The 26,981-nt window shown below is 47.5% G+C and overlaps 2 protein-coding genes across 3 annotated transcripts in view; both read right to left on the reverse strand.

Annotated features, from left to right (window-relative positions):
* Nucleotides 1-463: 463 nt before the first annotated feature.
* On the reverse strand, nt 464-10,473 carry LOC123092175 (uncharacterized). Of its 2 annotated transcripts, none has more exons than XM_044513859.1 (7): nt 5,704-10,473; nt 5,374-5,621; nt 5,140-5,290; nt 3,351-3,534; nt 2,938-3,264; nt 2,174-2,850; nt 464-1,232 (listed from the first exon to the last, which is right to left on the reverse strand). In XM_044513859.1, exons 1-7 carry the CDS (start codon nt 10,228-10,230, stop codon nt 645-647), a joined length of 6,702 nt encoding a protein of 2,233 aa, XP_044369794.1. In that variant the 5' UTR covers nt 10,231-10,473; the 3' UTR covers nt 464-644. The 2 variants fall into 2 exon arrangements, with proteins under 2 accessions (XP_044369794.1, XP_044369793.1); XM_044513858.1 differs by having other exon boundaries at nt 2,938-3,270; nt 5,704-10,472.
* Nucleotides 10,474-11,310: 837 nt separating this feature from the next.
* LOC123090101 (uncharacterized) overlaps nt 11,311-26,981 on the reverse strand; it is a 67,936-nt gene continuing 52,265 nt past the window's right edge. Inside the window, exon 4 of the mRNA XM_044511557.1 lies at nt 11,311-11,967. Within this exon, the coding sequence (XP_044367492.1) occupies nt 11,311-11,967 (657 nt within the window). The remainder of the gene's footprint in view (nt 11,968-26,981) is intronic.

Genomic DNA, 26,981 nt, shown 5'->3' on the forward strand with positions numbered 1-26,981 from the left:
TGGAGGAGAGGAAGGCAGTAATGAGATGCATTTGTCTACAACATGACGAATATGAAATATCATCCCATGTGGATAGTCAATAGCACACAACATTTCTCTTTCTAAAGAATTGTTAGCTTGTGGCAACGCATGGGCATTGAACTCAGATTCTTTTACTTCTGCACTTACCCATGGTTTGAGAAATTTAGTGTCATTAATTGCAATAAGGAATATCATATATCCATAAACATCAGATTTTTACCAGTAGAACATGATCATGATGAACCAGCGAAATTTTTTAAATGCCCGTGGCACGGGCATTCTACTAGTGTACCTAGGTTTGATGCCATTTTGTGGATATTCAAACATCCGGGCCAGTCCATGGACATTTGATGCATAGCGTGAGATGGCAAAGTGTCCAGACCTAGGGGTGTTTCAATGCACCGTGCTGGAGTTGCCCTAAAAGTTCAGATAGAACACCACATGCACAACTCAGCTTTGGTGAGCTGCAAAATTTATCCAGGTATGACGCCATATTGCTTCAAAGTGGGGGCAAACTGCTCCATGCACGAAAATGAAGCAACAATAAATAACGGGCACATGCTATAATTACCAAATAAAACATGAATACTCAACAGAAAATTGGGCCAAAAGAATATCTGCTGTTAGCTTGATGGGGCCTGGCTACTTGTTGATGACGATTTGGCAACATAGATCTGCTTCATCCTACCAGTGCCATATTTCTTGTCGGAACCAGAGCTCCTCCCCGGATGTCCTGACCGACGTTGCCATTCATTCACAGTTCCAGCCCTTTGGGTAACCCTGGCCAGACGATCCTGATTATTATTAACTGGATGTTTGAACTGTTGATCCGATGGTAATGAAGACTGGTGTGGCTTGGGGGGCATCTTGGCAACTTGACCAGACTTGGGGTTGCTATTTGGGACTTCATTGCCGATCACACCTTTCCGGACAAATGAAGGCTCAGCAGTTCGAGCATCTGAACTGCTTGAGGCTGGCTGTTTAACATCCGATGACTGGGAGGCAGCTATACTTGGGAAACTCTTGTTGCTATCTGATGTTGAGGGCTCCTGGAACCGCTCATTTGTACTTGACTTGTCAATTACCACATTATCAACATACTGTGATGCCGCTGTACCATCTATTGGATGCTGTTGCAGTTGCACTGACAACGGGACAGAGTGCATAGGCACACGTGGCCAACAAGGTTGCACCTGTATTTTCGCAGATGACTGGAATAATAGTCACGAAGTTAGTTAAAATGCGAACAGAGAAAATTTTGTGGCACAAAAACAAAACAGAAAATTGTTTGTAACCAGGTTATTTAGTTCAATATACAATGATCATAGAAAATATACCTTGGGGGCTCTCCTAAAAAATACAATGATTTTATTTGAAACTGGCAATGGCAAGCAATTGTATGAACATAAATTAAAGCTGCCATAGAGAAAAGCACAAACAGATGCAATGCTTCCGAAGCAGAACAGCTACGATGTCCACATCATGAGCAAGGCCAACCTTCGGATCACCGCCGGGGCAAAGAAACTAGGGTCATTTGTTTTGTGGGGGGTCACTTGTAACAAACTCTATCCTCTATAGATGAGGCAAAATCTTATGCCTCCATTTCAAAGAGAGAAAAAATAGTGCATATCGTCAATAATAATGGGTCAACCCTACACCCCGGGCACATACTGGAAAAGGCTAACAAATCCGAGCTACTACCTAGATTCAAGAATATAAGGTGCATCAGTTTTCGTGCCAGTCAAACATATGTATGTTTGATCAAGATTATAGAAGAAAATATCAACATCTACAATACAAAATAAGTAAAATATGAAATACTTTTCTTGATGGATCTAATGATACAAATATGGTTTTGTAGATACTGATACTTTTTTCTAAAAATTTGGTGAAATATGCAAATGTTTGACTTCTGAAAAAACTAATACACCTTATATTTTGGAAGGGAGGGAGTATAGTAAATGCTGCCACAAAGTGCCTCCAACTGTTTCATGCATATGAGGTTATGCACATCACAGAGAGAGAGAGATTACTCTTTCTGATCCTATAACACAAACTAATCACCCTTCTGATAATGAAATGGATATCCAAACACATAAGCATGAACCAATTTGATTCTCTAAACATGTTATCTGAACCAACTATTGCATACCTGGAATGAAGCCATGTCAAACATTGTCAGCGGGGATGGGATTGGCATGATAGAAGTTGCACGTAGATGTGGCACTTGAGTAGGAAAACTGGGTGAGGTTACTTGACCAGGTAGCACATTTTGGTTGTTTGGATCACTCTGGCTGATGCCAACAGAAGGTCCTTGGTTTTGCTTCCAATCAGGCTGCTTGTCACCAGGAATGTAAGTGGCTCCCATAAAACCAAGCCCCATCTGACCAAATTGCCCAAGTGGGGCAAAGTGGTTGTAGACCACCATATGTGGAGGACCTTGCACGCCTGGGATTCCTCCAGGGCTAATGAAAGGACCAGCGAATCCAGTAGGGGGACGATAAAATGAATCCACCATAGATGGCCAAGCACCCAACTGTGCTGAAGGCAAAGCGTTGCTTCTTTGAGGCTGTTGACCCAAAGTGCCGGCAGATTCATCACTTGGCCCAAATGCAAAAGGATGTGCTCCTAACATTGTGTTCATCTCGAAGCAAGAGAAGTGAGACGGCTGTGCAATGGGGAACTGAGAAAGCGTTGGCCCTGGCACCTGTGGGCTTGGTAAAGAAGGCCACAGGGACATTGACGGAGTGTCAACTGACAGGTCTGCTGGAAGAGCAACCGTCAGTGGCTCCTCTCCAGATGATTGACCAGGTTGACCTGTTATTGCCCCTGCTTAAGTTTTATTAAGCTCTATAAATACAGGTGCATCTAAAAGGTAATTTTTAAATCAAATAATCAACAACCAGAAGATCATACCTCCGGCTGTTAACCGAGTGAGATCCTTACTGCTAAAGCTATTTTTGTCTGAAGCAGAAGCTTCAGTTCCAACTGCCTCATCAGTACAAATAGCTGCAACAGCCACAGCAGAAGCAGCTGCTTCAGCCTCAGCTTGAGCTTCAACCTCCTCTGAGTTTGGACATTGATCTTTAGTAGTAGCCTTCTCCTTATCGAACAAAACAGCAGCACTACTGTTATCACCAGGCAAATTTCGGTCAATCTTCATTTCAGACCAAGATGAACCTGGAGCACCAAGCCCATTTGAAATTGTTCGGGTGATGGGAGCCAGTACGGTTGGCGAGGTAACTGCCCCTGAGCATTGTAATTGTTTCATCATCAATGAAGCTGCTGGAAGCATTGTACAATACTAATACAAACCATGATGTGCTTACCAAACTGAATCTTCTCCCCAGCCAAAAGAGAATTGATAGGGCTAGCAGATGATGTGTATGCCATGTCCATGGTTACTGTAGGAGATAGAGCATTATTTGACTCCAAAGGAAAGCCAGAACCTCCTTGTTCAAACTTTGCTGGTTTCATTGCTTCCTCAAGTTGAATTTGAGTTAATGGCATAACCTAGCATGGGCACAAGTTGTCAGAAGCTATACAAGCACAGAATTGTAAGACATCCAGAGTTAGAAATAACTCGTCTTTAAAAGATAAACGTGCCAATTGTTGCCTGAACACTCAGAAGTACATGTAAAACCACAATATTGGTTAAGAAAATCAATACTCCCGCCATTCTTAAATAGATGCCGCACTAGAATGCATGGCCAAACTTCCAATCACTTTTTTGAACACTAAAATATATACAGTTATTCAGATTTGTCGCAATGAAATCATATTAATGCAATATATTTCCGTACCACTAATTCATTATATCTCTTTATTCTAAAATTGACTACTGACGCAGTAATCTCATTAAGCCATGTCACTGCTAAATTCCATTCATAAACTAGTTAAGATTTCCTTTTTCAAAACTTGCTTAAGATTTCCTATTTACTGCACTTGTGCTTTGTGAGTGCGGTGCAAACAGTGAACTTAAAAGACATTGCAAAACAATTGGTTGGTTCGTGCACTGAAAGACTGCGTTGATCAGAACATACAAACCACTGCCACGTGCTCTAGGAAATAACAAGCATGGACATCCATTTATACGTATGAGTTCGCCACATCAGAGTGGATAAGTGCTTAGTAGTACATGTGCTATCTAAAGCATTGATCCTATTTTCCATTCTTTGGGTGCATCCAAAATTATAATTTTCTGGTTTCTTAGCGAAACAGTGAAGATTGTGATTATGATGTGAGTGATCATGATTTGATGTGAGCAGAAATAGTAGATTATAACCATTCTCTTTGTGCTACCGACATAAATTCACGCGCTAATATTTCTACAAAGATGCATTCACCATTTCTATGATTCAATAATCTGCTAGCTATTAGGGCACTGAAAGTTCTGATCATTTAGTAGTACTAAAAAAAAGTCATCCCATAACTATTACTAAAAATTATACATTATATATGTTTCAGTAATCGTCATACACACACTGTTCATTATAAGTTACTTTTGCTTTCGGAGTGTTAGAAGAGAGGTTCACCTTTGAGAAAAGACATTCAAACCATTTCGGAAACAAAATATCTTTGAACAATTAAAGGCATGATTGTACATACAGGGTTACTTGATTTTAAAATATATCAAAAGTATCAACTTACTATTCAAGCTGCAACACGTGGACATGACCGTAGTTTCTATTTTAATAGCGTATAATAACGAAAAGTAGAAGTTAGATTTCTATCTTGGAGATAACATCAATGTCCAAATATTAAGTACATGTATAGCATGGCCCACCCAGCACAAAGTTAGGATGAGTGCCCGATCCAAAATAACATGACTTCACTGACATGCAGAAATTTCGCAATGTAGGTTATTTTATTGTATAGTGCTAGCTCACTTCCCATCATTTATGAAGGGAAACTGTGAAACTATCTGCTTTGGATATAAAATGCTTTTGCCTGCAGAATATATAAGCAGCACAGGACTGTCCACATTAACTTGGCACACAGAAGATGAAGTCAGCAGAAACACAAAATGAAGGTCCCCCAAGGCACCCAAGGCACTTCGTACTGTTTTGAATAATGATCTGCACATAGGGACAAAAAAACCTTTCTAAAGCAATCTACCTGCTGGTTCGTTTGTGAACTATCCCAGTTGCCCATGTTAAATGGAGTGCCAATGGACGATGTTTTATTATTGCTTTCTGATAAGCATGCCACAAGCTTTGTTGCGGCACTAGAAGTTATCAAGTCGGAGGTTGCCTGGCTTCGGATAGGCCTGCAAAAGAGTTTTTGAACAAGGTTCTAAACAAGAATCCTAGTTAAATAGCATAAACATAACTAAGATACAATGGTACATACTTCTTTGCATGGTAATTTGTACGAGGTCCTGTGTTAGCTGAAGGTGGCCGCCCTATGGGTGTCATTGAAGCTGTATCACCCATGAATGAAGATGATGGTTCGGCGTGATCAAGGACCCTTCCTTCAACTGCAAGGACAGAACCCGAAGAAACTTTCTTCGCAGGTTCCCCACCCAAAGAAAGTGTCCCCTTATAAATACTTGAACTGCTAGAGCTGTGTAGAGACATTTGATGCTGCTTGCGGGGAGCCTGGTTCAACAAACACGAAAGCATTAATTTTAGGAAGACAAATACATATAAGGCACCAATGTAAAGGATGATAACTTGGCACCTTTGCCATCCTTATTTTGGATCTATTTTCTTTCTCCCTCTGCTCTCTCCTGACACTCATGATCTGCTTCTTGGACCTGACTTCAATGAAACCATCTGCATCAACAGGCATTTCAACGCCTTGCTGCCTAACGATGCGTACAACTCCAGCATGTAACGAGGTATTAGCGTCTCCCTCGGGGATACCACCTGCTCTAGATTTCTTGTACCCACAATGAGACCTGTCATAAGATGGAGCCTTCTGTGCAATTCTCTCTGTTTTACTATAATAATGAGCAGATGTAGATGAAGAATCTGCTCCATTAATATCACTTGCATCATTTGTACCTTCCTTTCTGTTCACATTTCTCACCGGGATCTCCCTTGCCAATCCATTGGGAACCGGATTCTCATTCTGCTCATCGTGGCACTCAGAAGCTAGGGTTTCGTTCTTCTCAACATTTGTCCGCACTCTAAATTCAGTTCTTCTTATGTTCCTACGAGACCTTCTCTGGAATCCTCTGGAATCTTTATGAAAAGTTTCAACAGCTGAGCCTGTTGATCCCATATTAGATTCTTTAACAGCATAACCGTATCTCCTCCCACTTCCACCAGATACAGCGCCTGCCTTTAGGCCACTCAAGGCTTTCCCATATGAACCAACTTGAGAAGATTCTGTGTTATTGAAAGAAGATTTGTGATTCCGCTTTGAGGAGAGATCATTATTCCTCTGAGAATCACCTTTTGAAAGTCCGAAAGATGCATTTTTTTCAATTGAAGTTCTGTCTAATCGGCTGTGAAATTCATTTAAATCAGCCATCCGGTTGATTTCAGATTCATTGCACTGATGCAAATTTGATTCTCTTGGGGTATTCTGATTTGCATTTGGATCCATCTCATTAGGTATACCACTCGAAGCATTCTGTTTCGATATATGTGGAGTTGGTGCGGGGGGCTGAACGGAGGGCACTGCCTGAGAATGTGGTCTTACATTCTGGGCAATAGGGCGGGCATGCTTCAACTGACCAAACTTGAATAAAGGAGCTGATGAAGGGAGCAGTTGAGCCAGGGATGGGTTAATCTGATTGTGGAGATGGATCGGCATCTGTATGGAGCCAATCTGAATGGCTCGAACCGGAGTTGGTATTAAAGATGACCCGGAAAACAAACCGACCTGCAGACTAACAGGAACTTCATTCTGGTAAGTTACTGCTGATGTTGATGAATCAATAGGGGGGGCAAAAGATGCCTGAGGTAACTTGGAACTTGGCACAGCTGTGCTACCGGATGGATCAACATTGGATTCATCGGTCAAGGCATTTGTTTGATCAAGAGCTAAGTCTTGAAGCATAACAAGGTCACAAGGATCAATTGAACCACAACTCAACTCTTGCTCCAAGACGCCCAAGTGTACACCAACTTCCAGTTCTGTGCTCTTCACAGAAGTTAATTCAAGCTCACTATTCAGGGGAATTTCAACCTGTACACCCTGATCAAATCCAAGTATAACTGGTTCCGTTTCTGCAGTTGTATTATGTTCATCTGCAAACTCATCATCCAAGTCAAGATGCACGTCTGTGAACTCATTAGCCAAGTCAAGAGTATCACCATCGCCATCATTGATTTCATCTTCTTGGTAGCTATTGCCTTCCTCATCATACACATCCTGTTTTTGCTTGGATTCATTGTGTTCACTTGGCCATTCATCATCATCCATGTGAGAAGTCGTGCTTGAGGTAGCGATTCTGCTTATGTTTGCTGCATCTAAAGTTGAAGCTGCTTGGTCATTATCAGATACCACAGCGCGATCACCATCAGCAGAAGTTGGCAGTGCAGGCGAATCACCAGACACATCCATCTCGTCATGGGAAACATGTGGAGGTGACCTAGGAGGGCTTGAAACAGAAAGAGAAGATTGTGAGCCCAAGACAGGGCTTGCCCTATCCCCATTTTGCTGCTCATTGACAACAATGCCTTCAGCAGGTGTCCCATGCTGGCGGGATACCTCTTGGTGTGCACTACCATATTGGCTGTGCATAGTCTGTTCATCATCTCTACTGGAACTCTCTCTCATTACATCATGAATGAAAGATGAATTGGCATGTTGAATAGAAGCACTAATTGCACTTCCATGCATTGAGGTCACAACAGGTGGTGGGGGTACACGTGGTTGCCGCATAGGGTAGCAGGATTTTGTAAAAGAGGAGAAATCATTAGCCTCGGAGTTCTGGAACATTCTCTCTCCTTGTTGAGCATTGGGGCTTCCGTAGGAACCACTAGGCAGCCAAGTAGCATCTCCAAACCTATCACTGTTAAAAAAATGAGTGCCAAATTCAGACTGCTTAAAACAGTTATTCTCCCTTGGTGCATCCCACCTTGGAACTCTTCCTTGACTGTAATCTTCCAGTGCCCATGGTGAATCATTGATTTGGTCTCTCGAAGATGGCTCGGCTAACGATGCCCGAAATCCATCATAAGAATCTTTTTTAGGGAAGCTTCCCCTCTTAGTACCCAAAGTGTCGCACCGTGGACTGTAATGTAGATTTTCTTGGTCTTCAAATGCAGCCCTTGCACTGTGGTACTCGTGTTCTCTATCAACCAAGCCTGAGTGCCCATCTCCCATAGTGTTGAGCGCCCTTGGAACTGTATCACTGTACCGGTTGAGACTGGAAGCCACCAATGACATGGAGGTATTGATGCGCTCACCCAGTCTGCTAATATCATGTCTTTCACCAGCATTATTGTACCGTGACACATCTCTATCTTTCAAGGCTCCAAGTGTTTGTTCATCATTGGCAGCTGAAGTAAGATTTCCATCACTCATGTTTGATTCGGCTCGCCGTCTAGCAATCCTTGCCTCCAATTCCAGGAGCTTTTGACGTGCGGCTTCTCTACGCCGCTCCTCCTCCATAGCAAACCTCGTCTTCTCTTCCTCCCTAGCAATTCTCTGCTCCTCAACTCTTCTGGCAGCTTCCAGCGTCTCTTGCTCGGCTTGCCAAACAGCCTGTCTTGCCTCTTCTTCCACCAACCGCCGCCTTTCCTCCTCCTCTCTTATCAGCTTCTCCCTCTCCTCATCTTGTTTCCGAGCGATTTCTCTGACTCTGGCCTGTTCTTCCACTACCCGCTGTCTCTCTTGCTCTTGTACCCTCAAGATCCTATCGAGCTCAGCCTCAAATGACTCCCTTACTGGATCATGGAAATCTGATGGTTTGGTTGTTTCTTTTTTCTTCTTTATTGAACTGAAACTAACAGCAGAAATGCTATCAAAACCGGTATGCTCAACTAAAGGCCTTACAGGGACTCCAGCGAGCCACTTATCCCTGCCAAATTTTGTTCCCAGCTCATTAACTAAAGGTCCCTTATCAGCAAGATATGGCATCACCTTGGAAATGGGATTATTCTGGAAAGACTTCCCTCTGTACCAGTTATTAGAATTATCATTGTAACATTCACCTGCAGTTTCCCCAACATCTGCGCTTCCATGCAGTTCAGTCCCAATCTGTCCATAGGCTCGCACAGCAGGATCCTTACTAGTATTGCACAAATCCTTGGAGGCACCATTAGTAATGCCTTCATGGTAAAGTAATTGTCCGCTTCCTTTGCCTGCACTGTAAGGACGACCATCTGTCTTCTCCACATTGTGGCTTGGCATAGGAGATCGCCACAAACCATCTTGCCCGCCCTCTTTATTGGGAGCAATGGAATCTCTCCCCCAGGACTCATTTTTTAAGTGCTCCATTGTCGCGCCATAAAGGCCGCACCCTGGAACCATGGTCTCAATCCTACCAAATCCCCTCTCTTTACTGTCACGATCTGGGAGACTCAGCACTGTATCACGCTCATCATCAGCCCAATCAGCATCATACCTAAGCCGCACCAGTGGCAGCGGCCCCAAATCATGAGTTTGCACTTTCTCCACTGAACCATGGAGACCAGTACCTGTGACGCCACCAGAAGCCAAGGGCTCAGCACCACGCGAGGGCATCACATGTGGTCGCATGCCCAGGGACATCGGCTGTGTCTCCGGCATGGCGGCTTGAGCCCCATAAAGGTCTTTCTGGCGATGCTGCACGGGTGGCGGTGGTGGTGGCGCCACCGCTGCTTTAAGAGAAGGGAAGTCCTCGCCCCGCAAGACGACAGCTTTCTCCTGGAATCCATACGACGGGGGCCTGGAAACGCCACTAGGAGCCGGTATCGAGCCCAGTGGATTCTCGGATGCCGGAGCAGGCTTCGTCCACCCAGCCACGGCCCCGCCGGATCGGGGCGGTGTTGAGGCGACCCCACCGCCTGCAGTGGCGGTCGCGCCCTCAAAGCGCTCGTGTTCCTTGCGGAGCGAGGGGAGGTTCAGAGGCGGCGGTACGGAGAGCTTGGGCTGCTGCGGCTTGGCCATAGAGGAGGAGCCGCGACCGCGGGAAAGCACCACCATGCCGCCGCCGCCGCCGGCAGAGGGGGCAGCGGGGCGGGAGGGGCGGCCGCCACTTTGGGATTGGGCGGACTGGCCGTACGATCGGTTGAGGTTAACGGATACAAACTTGCCGGGGTGCGACATCGGCGGCTGTGGCGGCCGCGGAGCGCATGAAACCCTAGCTGCAGCCCGATGCGCGGGTGGGCGTGCGGGGAGGGGCTGGAGGAGGCCACGGCTCGGGGTTTATGCGAGGGCTGGTGGAGATGGGGAGGAGGTGGCGGCGACGGCGGCGGCGGCTCGCCGCCGAGGAGGAGGCGACGGCGGTGGGGTGGTGGGATTTGGAACGGGGGGTTGGTGCCGGGTCTGGAAGAGGGACGCGGGGGGGAGAGATGCGAGTGAGCACTGCGGCACGAATCTTGGAACTACTAGTAGACCGTCCGTGTTGCCACAAGCACTTTTAAAGATTTAGGGGTTGTATATATCTCTATTTTTAATGGAGCAGTTGGTAGGATTGCGCTTATAAATTTTTTTTCATCCCATCATTTTCGTCTGTTTTTTCCGCATGATTTCTTTCCGTCCCCCACCTTCCACCTTCCACTCTGGTTCCACCGATTTTCACCCTCCCACGGAGAAAAAAAATGCTCTAAACAACCGTGCAAGCACCTCTTCTCCTCGATTACCCTCGCTTATACCTGGCCAAACCTCGGGCCGGGCCGGGCTTCGGGCCGGGCCGGGCGTAGCCAAGCCCGACACAAAAAACTCAGGCCCGGGCCCGGCCCGGCCCGGCCATCGGGCCTGTGTTTCTGGGCCCGAGCCCGGCCCGAACACGTAAAAGCCCGTCGGGCTTCGGGCCGGCCCGGCCCGACCTTCAGAAAATGGCAAAAACGACGGGCCCGGGCCCGGCCCGACCCGACCTTCGGGCTCAAAAACTAGGCCCGAGCCCGGCCCGGGGGCAGCGTCGGGCCGGGCCAGGTCGGGCTTTTTCGGGCCGGGTCGGGCCGGGCTTCCCATGGCCAGGACTACCCTCGCTCTACTCCTAATTGAGCAGTTGGTAGGATATCCACAATTTTTTTCATCCCACCATTTTCGTCCGGTTATTTTTTGCATGTTTTTTTCGTCCCCCACCTCCCACTCCGGTTCCACCGATTTTCACCCTCCCACGAAGAAAAAAACGCTATAAACAACTGTGTGAGCAGCTCTTCTCCTCGATTACCCTCACGCGTCCTAGGGTTTCCTATGCCACCGCTGCCGCAGGGGAACTCCTCGACTAGCCCAGCCTCCTGCCGCTCCGTCGCCTTCTATTCCCGTCACCGCAGTCGCCCCCTCCATCTCCTGCCGGAGCCACTCCCCTTCCGCGAACATCCTGCTTGCGTGGTACATGACCGGTACAGCGGCCCTGACGGGGAGCGAGAACTGCCACGGGAACATGGCAGTGAGCCCCTCGTTGAAGACCTGTGCGGAGAGCAGGTACGCATGCGGGGCCGCGGCGGCGATCCCCGTGGTGTCCCCGGACCAGAGGCCGTCGAGGATGTAGAACGCTGGGAGCACGGTACCGAAGAGGAACTCGTCCATGGTGTGCGTGGCGAGGAGGAGGCGCACGAGGCCGCGAAAGACGGGCGCGAACGGGTTGGGCTTCCCGGGGCGTTGCGGGAAGGCGGGTGTGGCCAGGAGGAGGAGGTAGGGGAGGAGCAGGACGCCAAAGGCGATCTTCGAGAGCGGCACAGTGGTCGAGAAGGCCAGTACGGCGGCGGCACCCAACGTGTTGAGTTGCTTGATGGAGAAGAGGTGGTGGTGGTAGTGCGGGAGCGCGGTGGGCGCGGTGGGCTCCGGGTGCAACGGCAGCGCGGCTGCCCCCATCGATGGCAGTGCGATGCCGCCCCGCTATCGGGCACACACTGCCGGACATCGTCGTGATCTTGGCTTGTTCACAATGTCGTTGGGTTCTCCTTGTCCGCTGAGACAAGCAGCTTGTGTTGAGTTTTGATCCACCTCTTCTGTTGAGCAATCCTAGCGTGTTAAAAACAGTGTTGTAACTTTTGTCTTTGATGGTTTATTACTATGCTTTCCTTTGTCGCAAAATTACTAGAGTCGGGAAAGGGAGGCAAAGTTGTTGGACGATGATGATATGAGATTGACAACCCGTTTCCTGCATCCTCTAGGAGTAGGATTTGGAAGCGTTTTGGGAAGTAGACTGAAGACCAAGACGATAGTAATTCTGATGATGTGAGACGGTGTGGTAGCCACCCAATTAGTTGTAATTCTGGGACCGCATGTTGTGACTCAACTTGATAATTCTGTGTTGTAGGAAACAACATCGCATATTTTTCAAGAGGAGTGGCCGGAGGAGAACAGAAGAAATTAATGATAAAGATGGCGTCGACACTCTTCATGAATGTCATTCTTTCTAGGAACTGAATTTATTGTACAAAAAAATGCATATGTATGAAAACGTCAATTAAAATGTGCTTTGCAATCCATTATAAATAATCCATCAAGTGATAACCAAGTCCTACTGTTCCTGGTTGGTTTTGAAGTGTTCTGGTGGCACTTGTTCTCTCATATGAAATGGAGAGCCGAACAAGTGCCAAGTCCTATTGTTTCTGGTTGGTTTTGAAGTATCCAGAATAACTATCTATAACTACAGACTGTCTTCTGCTCGAGTTTTAGTATCTCAGTAAAGAAATAAATGTTGGGGAATGTAGCATGCAATTTCAAAAAATTCCTACGTTCACGCAAGATCTATCTAGGAGATGCATAGCAACGAGGGGGAGAGTGTGTCTACATGCCCTCGTATACTGTAAGCAGAAGCGTTTCACAACGCGGTTGATATGGTCGAACTTTCTTCGCGATCCACCGATCGAGTACAGAACGTACGGCGCCTCCGAGTTCTGCACACGTTCAACTCGGTGACGTCCCTCGCCTTCTTGATCCAGCAAGACATCAAGGTAGTAGATGAGCTCCATCAGTACGACGGTGTGGTGATGGTGACGGTGAAGTGATCCGCACAGGGCTTCGCCTAAGCACTACGAAGATATGACCATGGGAGTAAATGGTGGAGGGGGGCGCTGCACATAGCTAACAATTTTCTGGGGTGTACTGGGGGCGCCCCCACATATATATAGGTGGGAGGGAGAGGGAAGGCAGCCAGGGTGCGCCCCAAGTAGGATCTGAATCCTACTTGGGATTTCCCCAAGTGGCGCCCCCTGCCTTTTTTCACTGGAGAAGAAAAGGGAAGGGGGAAGAGAGAAGGAAGGGGGGCCGAACCCCCTCTTTTCCTTCTCCCAGTCGGGCTTCTGCCATAAGAGGGTGCACCACCCCTTGTGGGCTGGTGTGCTCCCCTCTCATGGCCCATATGGCCCATATCTTCCCTCTGGGGATTTCAGTAACTCCTCCGGTACTACGATATGTACCCGGTACCCTCCGAAACACTTTCGGTGTACGAATACCATCGTCCTATGTATCAATCTTTACCTCTCGACCATTTCGAGACTCCTCGTCATGTCCGTGATCTCATCTGGGACTCTGAACAACATTTGGTCACCAAATCACATAACTCATATAATACTATATCGTCATCAAACGTTAAGCTTGCGGACCCTACTGGTTCGAGAACTATGTAGACATGACCGAGACACTGAAAGCACAAGTGATCCCTGGGTGATTTTGGTAATTAATGTCAACATATCTCTTGTTGGACTAATACTTCTACCCAGTGTATTTCAGATAAGTTCGACATTGGAGTGGCATGGACATGGACAAGAGGATGTGGAACCTCTTCAAGATGCTAAGGACAAATATTGGCAAAAGCTCAAGACTCTGCATTTTCATTTTAGTGATCCAAGATCACATTGACTCCATAGGAAAGCAAATACTATTAAAAGGGGATAAGGTGTTGCTTAACGGCTTGCTTGCTCAAAGTGCTTAGTGATATGCTCCAAAGCCCTCAACCACTTTCTCATGTCCACATATGTCCTAAACCTAAAAGTCAAACTTGGCCCCACCGATTTGATATATCCCGCGCCACCAAGTTCATTTGACATAGCCACTGTCAAAGCCTAATCAGTCCGGTCTCACCTATGGGATCTCGGTCTCACCGAGATGGGCTTGCACACTTCATGTTGCATGTTGCAACAAATTCGGTCCCACTGAGTTTGTGCAATCGGTCCCATCGAGTTTGCTTGACCAATCCTCTGTTTGCTCATTACCAAAATCGGTCCCACCGAGTTTGTGTAATCGGTCAAACCGAGTTGAGGTTTTACCCTAACCCTTGCACATTGGTCCCACCGAGTTGACCTTGTCGGTCCCACAGAAAACTCTAACATTCATATTTTGACCTAAATCGGTCTGTAACGGCTAGATTTTGTGTGGAGGCTATTGAGGGAGTCCTGGATTAAGGGGTCCTCGGACGGCCGGACTATTAACATGGGTCGGACTGTTGGGCTATGAAGATACAAGATAGAAGACTTCTTCCCGTGTCCGGATGGGACTCTCCTTTGCGTGGATGGCAAGCTTGGTGATTCGGATATGTAGATTCCTTTCTTCGTAACCGACTTTGTATAACCCTAGTCCCCTCCGATGCCTATATAAACCGGTGGGTTTAGTCCATAGGGCAGAATCATAATCATACAGGCTATGCTTCTAGGGTTTTAGCCATTACGATCTCGTGGTAGATCAACTCCTGTGATACTCATATTCATCAAGATCAATCAAGCAGGAAGTAGGGTATTACCTCCATAGAGAGGGCCCAAACCTGGGTAAACATCGTGTCCCCTGTCTCCTTTTACCATTAGCCTTAGACGCACAGTTCGGGACCCCCTACCCGAGATCCGCCGGTTTTAACACCGACAATGGTGCTTTCATTGAGAGTTTCACTGTGACGTCGAAGATAGGATTGATGGCTCGCCTTGTTATCAAGGACAACATCACCTCCGGAGGAGCCCTGGCCACAGGCCAAACCCTCCGACTGGGCGGCTTCACTATGACTGCCAGTCGGCCGTCGGGCCGACGATGACTTCTCGGGTCATCAAAAATCTCCTCCGCGTCAACTCAGAATACTCCAAACAGATGGATCCAACAGAATTGTCGTCTTTAAACGAACTCCTGGATCGCATCGCTGCCTTGGGAGTCGCTATAGACTACGATCGGATTGGGCTTAAACCCGATCAGAGAGAAATTGAATCTCCGCCGATCACCCATCAGATAGTGGTAGTCGAGGAGCAATACAACAACTCTTCCTCCATATTGAGGACGAACTATGTTCGGATTTCTGAGCTCTCAGAGCCGGATACCCGTCCGCGGGAAGACGTGCCCCGTACTCCAAACCTAGAGTCGGACTGTGGGCCTAAAAAATTGGTTGATATCCCTAAGCCCAAACTGTTAAGCTCGGAAGTTTCTCAAACTCCGGATCCCGGATTGGGTTAGGGTCTGGACTTAAAACCACCCACCCACCCAGATACACGCAATCTTATCCACATCAGATAGCAGTCTCAAGAAACGGTCCATCACTTTTGGGCCAGATTCCTCCTTATCAAAGACAAGATCAAAGACTGCCGCGATGAAGACGCGATCTCATTATTCTGCAAAAATTGTACGGACGAGAGAATCCTCAATGCCATCAACCGCCGTCACGTATTACACTTCGCTGACTTGGCAACCATGTTACAGAAGTACCGCACAATGGAAAGCGCCTGGAAAACTCAGGCAGCTTCTTGGGGGCCACCGGTTTCCACTCAACCCCTCGTCCGGACAAAAAGGATGCACCCTCATCGGACGCCTAATCCAATAGTGAAAAAATCAAAGCCCATTACGGGGCGCTGAATCGTTCTGGAGGGGTGGCTCGATAGTGTAACGCCCCGGATCCGATGCGCCAGGTGTCTGCTAGTTATTCGCCATCGTTGCCATGTCATTTGCTTGCGTGTTGCATTTTATCATGTCATCATGTGCATTTCATTTTGCATTCGTGTTCGTCTCATGCATCCGAGCATTTTCCCCGTTGTCCGTTTTGCAATCCGGCGCTCCTATGCCCTCCGGCGTTCCCCTTTTGTCTCTCGTTGTGAGTGGGTGTTAAACCTCTCGGAATGGACCGAGTCTTGTCAAGTGACCTTGGTATAGCACCGGTAGACCGCCTGTCAAGTTTCGTGCCATTTGGAGTTCGTTTGGTACTCCAACGGTTAACCGGGTAACCGTAAAAGCCTCCTTCTCTTTGCAGCCCAACACCCCTTCCAAAATGGCCCAAAACCCATCTAACTCCCCTCCATGCTCTCGGTCGTTCGATCACGATCGTGTGGGCGAAAACCGTGCCTCATTTGGACTCTCCTAGCTCCCTCTACCTATAAAACTAGACCTCCCCGAAATTTTCGGGTCATTCTACCCCAAACCCTAGATTTTTCCCCTCCGCGCGCCCCGGACATGTCCGTCCCTGGACGGACGCGTCCGCCGCCGCGCCCCGTCCAATCGGAGGCCACCACGTGGCGACCACCGCCGCCCCGCGCCGCCGCCCCGCGCGGCCCGTCCCCAGCCCCCGCGGCCCGAGCCGGCCCCCGCGCGCCGCCCCGCCTCTCCGCCGCCACCGGCCACGGCCCCGCCGCCGCCCGAGGCGCTCCTCCGCCTCCGAGCACCGCCGCCGGCCTCGCCCCGCCTCCCGTGCTGCGCCGCCGCCCGCGCCGACCAGAGCTCGTCGCCGCGCCGCCTGGCCGCGCCCGGCCCGGCGCCCCGCGTCGCCTCCCCGGCCTCCCCAAGCCCCTCCATCACCGTCCCCGCGCCGTCCCGTGCTGGATCCGGCGAGATCCGGCCGGATGAGGTCGCTCCGGGACCTTCCTCTCCATCTCCGGCGAAGCTCCGGCCAGATCGGCCGCCGCCTCGTTTTCCGTGCGAAGGTTGACCCCGAAATCTGCTAAGTCACCAGATTCTGTGTAATTTTCATGCCATGTTTGACCTGCTGTATCTCTGTATCCGTAGCTCCGTTTCATGCGTGTAATATGTCAAATTGTTCGCCTCGACGAGTACATCATTTCATTCCATTGCATCATATTCATTTGAGGTCATCTAGATGCCCAAATCATCGTTGTAAGAGTGCTCCATGATGTTTTCTGCTGTCTGTTATCAGAACGAGCTCTTTTGTCATTTTTGCCATGATTGATGTGTGCATCCTATGAGGTTGATGTCTTCATGTGTTTTGATCTATGCCATGTATTCTTTACAGTGGTGTATGCCATGTATTTTTTTGATCAATGTGGTGACTAGCACAAGCATGCAAACTAGGCATCATGATGTTGCTGATTTTAGTCCTTGTTCTGCTGTTATTTTCATGCCATGTAAACTTGTTGCTACAGAGAGATCCATGCATATTTTGAGATACTTCAGTAAGGATGTTCTGAACATGTGGTTATTGTCTATCCATTCATGCCTCTTGTTGCAATTATGGAGTAGTCTAGCATGTCATTTGAGTGCTCTACTTTTGCTTCAAAATGTTTCCTGGCAGATTGTTTACTTGTTATTCAATTTTGCCAAGGTTGCTATAGTTGATCCTTGCATGCTATAGACTTGTTCTTGCCTTTGTTTATTTCACAAACATGTTTTCTTGATGATGCTATGCTTATCTTGTCATGCAATGACTTGTGGTGAGTGAATCAAGCTTGTTAAGTAGTGTACATGATGTTGCTGTTTTGCTAGGCTGAATCTGTTATTGCGTGATGCTATATAAACATGTTGCTACTAATCATTCTATGCATAATCTAGAGATGTTCTATAAACATGTTTTGATCTATATGTCATCCTCTATCCATCCATGCCCCTGGTTGCAATTATAGGTTGCTGTAGCTTGTTCATATCTTGCTCCAAAAATTGCTTGATAATGTTGCTGTCAGCCTGTTAACATTAAGTTCAGTTGTTTACATGTGTTTTGCTAGTGATCCATGAACCCTATGACCTTGCTATTGACATGCTTAGCTTCACAAATATGCCTTCTTACTGTTGGTTGCCTTGCCATGCTATATATTGCTCTGTAGTGAGTGGTACAAGCTCATCTACATGCCTTCATAATTCTGTTTCTGTCATGTATGAATCTGTAATATAACTTGCCATGTTTACATGGGTGCCATCATATTTTCTGCTCCTTTTTGGCTTATGGTCAGTAAAGGACATTTGATCTATGCATTTAGTAGATTCATGCCATGCCTTTGTTTGCCATTATAAGTTCCTGTAACATGTTGTTTGATAGCTCTAAACATTGCAACCTGATGTTATTTTCTGCAAAGTCTGAAATTGTTATAACTTGCAGTCTTACCATGTGTGTTTGAGTATGTTCTAGTGATTTCTGGAGATAGCCCAGTGTTCATGTTTTGTTATGCTTTACGTGTACATCATGCCCATGCCTTTTGTTATTATGTTGAGGTGCTGTAGCATGTTGTTTTGATCCTTGCAATATGCCTAGTTGCTGTTTTGGACAGATTGTTATCATAACTTGTTTCATGTGTGTGAGTTGAACCGTTGCTCCGTTTTGAGTGTGCTCTATATGAAACTTGCTTGATTTTGCATGTAGTTTCATATTATCATGTTGCATCCTTGTTTTGAGGTGTTTGCTTGATGTTTGAATGCATTTTGCATCAATGCCATGTTTAACTTGTGTTGCTCATATCTTCTAGGCCGTAGCTCCGAACTAAATGAACTTTATATGTAACTTGACTAGAATCTCGTGTAGATCATCTTTGTGCATCTTAACTTGCTGTTTAACAACTTGAACATAAGGTTTATTCAGATATGGACCAATTTCTAAATATGCATATGAGGACTTACCGGAATTGTTATATGTTGTTCCCGGCCTCATTTAAACTTGTCTTGATGTGTTGCTCTTGTTTGCATCATCTCTTGCCATGAGTAGCTTCATCTAGAATTATCTTGCATCATGCTTGTTGTGCATCATGTCTTGTTCATGTGCGATGTGTTTACTATGTTATGTGCTTCTTTTCGGTAGTTCCTGTTTCGGTTACGATCGTGAGGATTCGTTCGTCTACGCTTGGTTCGTCTTCGTGGCTTCATTAGTTCGTCTTCTTCATGGACTCGTTCTTCTTCCTTGCGGGATTTCAGGCAAGATGACCGCTACCCTAGATCTCACTACTATCATTGCTATGCTAGTTGCTTCGTTCTATCGCTTTGCTGCGTTACCTATCTTATGCTCATCAAGCCTCCCAAATTGCCATGAACCTCTAACCTTTGACACCTTTCCTATGCAAACCACTGTTTGGCTATGTTACCGCTTTGCTCAGCCCTCTTATAGCGTTGCTAGTTGTAGGTGAAGTTGAAGATTACTCCATGGTGGACAGGATTTTGGTTGGGATATCACAATATCTCTTATATTATTAATGCATCTATATACTTGGTAAAGGGTGGAAGACTCGGCCTTTTGCCTGGTGTTTTGTTCCACTCTTGCCGCCCTAGTTTCCGTCACACCGGTGTTATGTTCCCGGATTTTGCGTTCCTTACGCGGTCGGGTGATTTATGGGACCCCCTTGACAGTTCGCTTTGAATAAAACTCCTCCAGCAAGGCCCAACCTTGGTTTTACATTTGCCTCACCTAGCCCCTTTTTCCCTTGGGAGTCGCGCTCTCGAGGGTCATCTTTATTTTATCCCCCCGGGCCAGTGCTCGTCGTGAGTGTTGGTCCAACCTGTCAGCCGCCGGTGGCCACCAGGGGCAACTCTGGGCTGGCCTACCGGAAGTTTGGACAATCCGGTATGCCCTGAGAACGAGATATGTGCAGCTCCTATCGGGATTTGTCAGCACAGCGGGAGGCTTTGCTGGTCTTGTTTTACCATTGTCGAAATGTCTTGTAAACCGGGATTCCGAGTCTGATCGGGTCTTCCTAGGAGAAGGTCTATTCCTTCGTTGATCGCGAGAGCTTGTCATGGGCTAAGTTGGGACACCCCTGCAGGGTATAATCTTTCGAAAGCCGTGCCTGCGGTTATAGGCAGATGGGAATTTGTTAATGTCCGGTTGTAGATAACTTGGCACCAGATCCGAATTAAAACGCATCAACCGTGTGTGTAGCCGTGATGGTCTCTTTTCGGCGGAGTCCGGGAAGTGAACATGGTTTCTGGGTTATGTTTGACGTAAGTAGGAGTTCAGGATCACTTCTTGATCATTGCTAGTTGACGACCGTTCTGCTTGCTCTCTTCTCGCTCTTATTTGCGTATGTTAGCCACCATATATGCTTATCGCTGCTGCAGCCTCACCACTTTACCCCTTCCTTTCCCTTTAAGCTTTGCTAGTCTTGATACCCATGGTAATGGGATTGCTGAGTCCTCGTGGCTCACAGATTACTACAACAACAGTTGCAGGTACAGGTTATGCGATGATCATGACGTGAGAGCGATGTTTGCTTGTATTGGAGTTCTTCTTCTGCTTCTTCTTCGATCAAGGGATAGGTTCCAGGTCGGCAGCCTGGGCTAGCAGGGTGGATGTCATTTGAGTTTCTGTTTGTGTTTCATCCGTAGTCGGATGATGTTCTTATGTATTGTGATATTGTATTCATGTGGCATTGTATGCCTTATGTATGTATCCCCATATATTATGTAATGTTGATGTAATGATATCCACCTTGCAAAAGCGTTTCAATATGCGGGTCTATCCTTGGTGGGACCTTCGAGTTCCTTTTAGATAGGGTCGCATATTGGGCGTGACAGATAGGCCATGCAAAATACATACAACGTCGGATACCACACCAACCCACAGCCTTAGAGCATGTTGGATACTCCGGCAAGTGGCCAAGAGCGGCGAGGATATCCTCACCAAAAATACTGCGGAGCAACATCCCACGGAAGACGATGACTTCAGAGTATTGACGGTCTTCGAGACTTTCGCCTCAAACAATAGGCGCAAAAGGGCACTCCGCAGCCTCGCCGAAGTCTGCCAAGTCGCAGCGATAAACCCCTGGAACGTCACGACCATAACTTTCAATGCCAGTGACGAACCAAATTTCAGGACAGTCTGGGCACCAGCCGCATTGGTCCTCAGTCCAATCGTGGACGTCTTTCGGCTTACCAAAGTGCTCATGGACGGCGGCAGCGGACTAAACCTCATTTATGAGGAGACTCTCAACAAAATGGAAATAGAGAGGAGCCGCATTGAGCAAAGTAGCACGACCTTCCGAGGAATCATTCCCAGTCGAGAGGCGCGATGTGCGGGAAAAATCACACTTGATGTGGTATTCGACACATCAGAGAATTACTGGTCCGAAGAGATAACCTTTCAAGTGGCCCCTTTCAACAGTGGATATCACGCCCTATTAAGGTGAGATGCATTTGCAAGCTTCCAAGCTATACCCCATTACAGGTTCATGAAGCTTAAGATGCCCGGGCCCAATGGTATTATCACTCTTGCCAGTGACCCGGACATAGCACTCCGCGCTGAAAACAAAACCGCAACCCTGGCCCTCGAGGCATTGTCTGAAGCCCTCGCGACCGAAGAATTAAGCACATTGTGCTCCACAGTGGATAGGGACAAAGTGATCCTAGACAAGCGATCCAAATCCACCTCCTTTAAACCAGCAGACAAAATAGTCAAATTCCAAGTCCACCCGACGGACCCCAAGAAGACAACATCCAATGGGGCACAGCTGGACCCAACGGTTGACGCTGCACTACGAGCGTTCCTATGCGAAAATTAGGACATACTCGCCTGGCACCCTTCTGATATGCCAGGATCCCACGCACACTGGCCAAACACAGCCTCCATATATTGAGGGGATATAAGCAGGTTAAGCAAGCACTACGGCGCTTCTCAGAACCCAAACGACAAGCTATGGGGGAGGAGCTAGCCAAGTTACTCGAGGCCGGATTCATCAGAGAAATAAAACACCCGGACTAGCTAGCGAACCTGGTGATGGTACCAAAGAAGGATAAATCCTAGCGCCTATGTGTCGATTTCAAAGACCTCAATAAGGCATGCCCTACGGATCCCTTCCCCGTCCCCCGCATCGATCAGATTATCGATGCTACTCCAAGACACGACTCACTGTGTTTCCTCGACGCATACTCCGGATACCATAAAATCAAGATGAAGGAGTCCGATCAAGCCGCAATGGCATTTATTACCCCATATGGGCCTTTCTGCTTCAACACTATGCCCTTCGAGCTCAAAAATGCCGGTGCCACCTACCAACGCATGATTCAAACATGCCTAGAGAAACAAATCGGCAAGACAGTTGAAGCATATGTGGATGATGTAGTCATCAAAACTAGGCACGTCGAGTCATTAATAGACGATCTGTGTCTCACATTCGACAATCTCCGTATATATGACATCAAGCTCAATCCGGAAAAGTGTGTATTCGGCGTTCCCGCTGGAAAACTCCTGGGCTTCATCGTTTCCAATAGGGGAATTGAGGTGAGCCCAGCTAAAATCCGAGCTTTGTCACAGTTGGCTACGCCAACAGACCTTAAACAAGTCCAAAAACTATCCGGATGTGTGGCAACTTTAAGCCGCTTTATCTCCAGACTAGGAGAAAAGGCGTTGCCACTCTATCGCCTTCTCCGACGCACCAATCACTTCGAGTGGACGGACGCGGCAACGGCCAGACTGGAAGAAATAAAGGCTCTTTTAGGGAGCAACCCAATCCTAGTCGCGCCGAATATCGGCAAACCCATGTTATTATACATATCGGCCACACACCAAGTCGTAAGTGCGGTGCTCGTCGTCGAACGGGAAGAGGACGAACACAAATTCTGGCTCCAAAAGCCGGTATACTACGTATCCACCGTCCTCACACCATGCAAATCCCGATACCCTCATTACCAAAAAATAGCGTACGTGATCTTCATGGCATCGCGGAAGCTATGATGCTACTTTCAAGAGTGCTCAATAAGGGTGGCCTCCGAGGTACCACTCAATGACATAATAAACAACGGCGACGCCATGGACGGGATTGCCAAGTGGGCCATTGAGCTCCTCCCATTCAACATAACATACAAACCGCGTCGGGCCATTAAATCCCAAGTACTGACCGACTTCGTTGCTGAATGGACAGAGGCCGAACTCCCTAAAGAGTACGACACATATTCCAACTAGGTCGTGCACTTCGATGGCTCCAAAATGTTGGCAGGCTTAGGAGCAGGCGTTGTCCTAACATCCCCCACTGGAGATACAGTTCAGTACGTACTCCAAATATTATACATGGACTCAACAATGCAGCCGAATACGAGGCCTTATTTGCATGGTCTTCGGATGGCTGTCTCCATGGGCATACAATGCCTAGAAGTGCGCGGGGATTCAAACCTCACAATATCTCAAATAAATGGAGATTTTGATGCCAAAGATCCGAAGATGGCGGCTTACCGCAACGCCGTTCTCAAAACGTCAGCTCGGTTCGAGGGGCTCGAGTTTCATCATGTGGCTCGAGAAAGTAATCAAGCGGCGAACGTCCTCGCTCGCATCGGTGCAAAGCGCGACCCCGTCCCGCCTAACATCTTTTTGGAAAGGCTCTTCAAGCCATCCGTGGTGTGGCAAGGGGAGAGCGGCAACACCAATCCGGATCCGACTATAACCCCAGATTCTGAACACACCGATATCATTGGGGGCTCAGCCACCGAAATTACACCGCCGGCCCATCTCATCATGGCAGTCATTGCCCCATGGACCGAATCCTTCTTGGCCTACCTTAATAGGCGAGAACTCCCTAAGGATCAGAATGAGGCGCGCTATATTGTGCGGTGCTCTAAAGCCTACAAGGTTCACGAGGGAGAACTCTACAAGAAAAGTGCTACCGGAGTACTTCAAAGATGTATCTCCGAGGAAGAAGGGCGGCAGCTCTTGGCTGAAATTCATGCCGGCCTTGGTGGTCACCCCACTGCAGCTCGGCCCCTCGTAAGCAAGGCCTTCCGTACAGGTTTCTATTGGTCGACGGCCCGAGCAGACGCACAGGATCTTGTCCAACATTGCGTCGAATGCCAGCTTTTTGCCAACCAAAGCCACATGCCACCCACCGCTCTACAAACAATCCACATCACTTGGCCTTTCGCAGTCTGAGGGCTTGATATGGTCTGACCTCTTAAAGGATGAAGCCATAAGAAAAAGTACATGTTGGTTATGGTGGATAAATTCACTAAGTGGATAGAGGCCAAACCAGTTAAAACGCCCAAAGCCGGACCAGTGATAGACTTCATATCCGGTGTTGTGCACCATTATGGTGTTCTGCGCAACATCATCATTGATAACGACTCCAATTTCACAGCCGATGAGGTGAAAACCTGGTGTGCTAATCTGGGCATTAAGCTCGATTACGCCTCTGTCTATCACCCACAAACAAACGGTCAAGTTGAACGAGCCAATGGTCTTATTATGAGCGGCATTAAACCCAGACTAGTGCGGTCTTTGAAAGAATCGGACAAGCACCGGGTCGAGGAGCTCGACTCCGTACTCTGGGGGCTACGGGCCACGCCCAATCGCTCTACCAGATATACACCTTTTTCATGGTGTACGACGCAGAGGCTGTGTTACCCTGCGACATTATTCATGACTCACCTCGAGTGCGCGTGTATGAAGAGAGAGAGGCCGAGCTTGATCGGCAGGACAACATAGATTCCCTGGAGGAGGAGCGCGATGTCACAAAAGCCCGTTCCGCAATTTATCAATAATAGGCCCGCAGATATCAAAGCAGAGAAGTACATGCCAAGACTTATAATGTTGGCGAACTCGTTCTACGCCTGCCGGAGAAGAAAAAGGACAAACTCAAGCCCAAGTGGGAGGGCCCCTTCATCATTGACGAAGTCCTTTCAGGAGGAGCGTACCTCCTGCATGATGCATCAGACAATCGCCTGGAGCCGAACCCATGGAACGCGGCTAGACTCCGAAGATTCTATGCCTAGCGCCGGACTCTTTGTTCGTCTCCTTTCTCCATTTTGTTGCCAATATATATTTCCTCTCTTTTTACCTTTTCTTTTTGTTTAGCCTAGCTCTCGTGCGGCTAAACTGTACACCCACGACGCACACATTCTCAAATATGTACGTCAATTATACCTGGGGGCTTCTCGTACAGAAGCTTATTATTATTATTTTCCGAGCATCAAGCTCACCACATATGTGCCTTTTTCGTGTATCTACCTTTTCTTCGCCATTATATGCATTGATATGACTTAAGTTTTGACCAAGCTGGGTTGCCTGGCTCATGTGCTTATGCCCTACGTTCCCGTTAGTTCGGCTAGGGCATAAAGGGAGCACCTCTGTGATTGTTACTACCGGGTCATCCGGATGTGTACCTCAGACTGGGTGAAGCCGAAATCTAGCGTTCTTAAGGGAATATTCGGTCGGCGGACTAAAGATGTTCTTTACTCGTTACACTATGAACCCCAAGATGTTACGTATGCTGTGATTTTTCAATCACAATTTGGACATGCACATTAACGCATGCCGACCCAGGGAAAGGAACCCTTAACGAAACTATTTTCTCTGGAAGATGTTTCTTACGATCAAAATGTAATATAACATAGCTAGCCGGATACTTTCCTGTTCAAGCAACTATGATCCCTACGCCTGGTTTCCATGCATACCCCAGTATACATTACCGAGAGGGTACTCAAAAACACTCCGCACCTTCTGGTCCAGAGGTCGAAGAAAAAAGGTCCGCCATGACAATCGTTTTACAATCCGGCTAGGGACCAATTTTTCAATTGAAGTACATAGTCACTTGGACTCAAAAACGTCTTCCTCTATGCCATCTAACAGGCTATCTAGCCTACAATCCTGTTGGGAATACTTAGCGGCTACTTGTACCTGGTCATATACCAAACTAACAGGAATTTCTTTTCCATCTGACCCTAAAGGTCCGACCCGGGCCATGTGATTCGGGTCGAGCTTGGTATACCATGTTTTCACCATGGCCCATGCCTCTCGCGCACCTTCCCGGCAGGCCGATATCTTCCATAATCGGAAGGGCCGATGTGCTCCCTTGAATAGCTGAACAAGCTCCTCCATACTTCGTAGAGGGGAGTCGGATGGCCACAAGGCCTTGGCAATACTTTGCATCACCTGCCTAGCTCTCTCATGCATTTGCGCCAGCTCTTGTAGCAGATCGCCCGAAGATCCGGACATCTCCTCTTAGAGACGGCCGGTCAGCATACCTACAGACATAACTCTTTCAGTTCCTTTCCTCGCCGAACTACGTGAAGGTAATTTTGAACACATACTAAATATGCCGCCTCATAGCCTCTTATTTTCTTTCACGGAGTCAGCCAGCTGGGCCCAAACATCTTTTAGTTCTATGCCCAGCTCGGTGTTGGAATCCTAGAGTTTGTTTTTCTCCTCCCTGACCCGTGTCAGTATACATTTGCCCGCGGCCAATTGCCTTTGAGCTTCTGGACCTCCCGCATGTGTGACTTTCGGTACCTCTCCCGGAGGATCTGACGACTCTGCCATAAGATATGCACCTACATTAATAATCCTGGTATATAATTAAGTTTTCTTGATGGAGGGTATCACTACCAGACACTGCCTTCTTGGATTTCTCCAGTTTGGCGGTAGTAGTGGCTAGCTGGGTCCGACACTTTTCCAGCTCCTGAGACAACATGTTGTTCTTCTCTCTGAGCACCTGGATGTACAACAATCCTCAAATCAGTTGCTTCAACTGCTTCAAGCCTTGGGGGCTACTGGTATATAATTATCAGAAGTGTACAAGTGTGCACTTGATGACCCACAAGTATAGGGAATCTATCGTAGTCCTTTAGATAAGTAAGAGTGTCGAACCCAACGAGGAGCAGAAGGAAATGACAAGCGGTTTTCAATAAAGTATTCTCTGCAAGCACTGAAATTGTAGGTAACAAATAGTTTTGTGATAGGATAATTTGTAACGGGTAACAAGCAATGAAAGTAAATAAAGTGCAGCAAGGTGGCCCAATCCTTTTTGTAGCAA

Source organism: Triticum aestivum, chromosome 4B (genome assembly GCF_018294505.1).
Source record: "Triticum aestivum cultivar Chinese Spring chromosome 4B, IWGSC CS RefSeq v2.1, whole genome shotgun sequence".
NCBI classification, from domain to species: Eukaryota; Viridiplantae; Streptophyta; class Magnoliopsida; order Poales; family Poaceae; genus Triticum; species Triticum aestivum.

Coding starts and splice junctions, on each gene's coding strand:
- LOC123092175 (XM_044513858.1), bottom strand. CDS start 10,230: ATGTCGCACCCCGGCAAGTTTGTATCCGTTAACCTCAACCGATCGTAC. Junction 3,271..3,350: donor TGGGGAGAAGATTCAGTTTG/GTAAGCACATCA, acceptor TACAATGCTCAG/GGGCAGTTACCTCGCCAACC. Junction 1,233..2,173: donor TTGACATGGCTTCATTCCAG/GTATGCAATAGT, acceptor CTATTATTCCAG/TCATCTGCGAAAATACAGGT.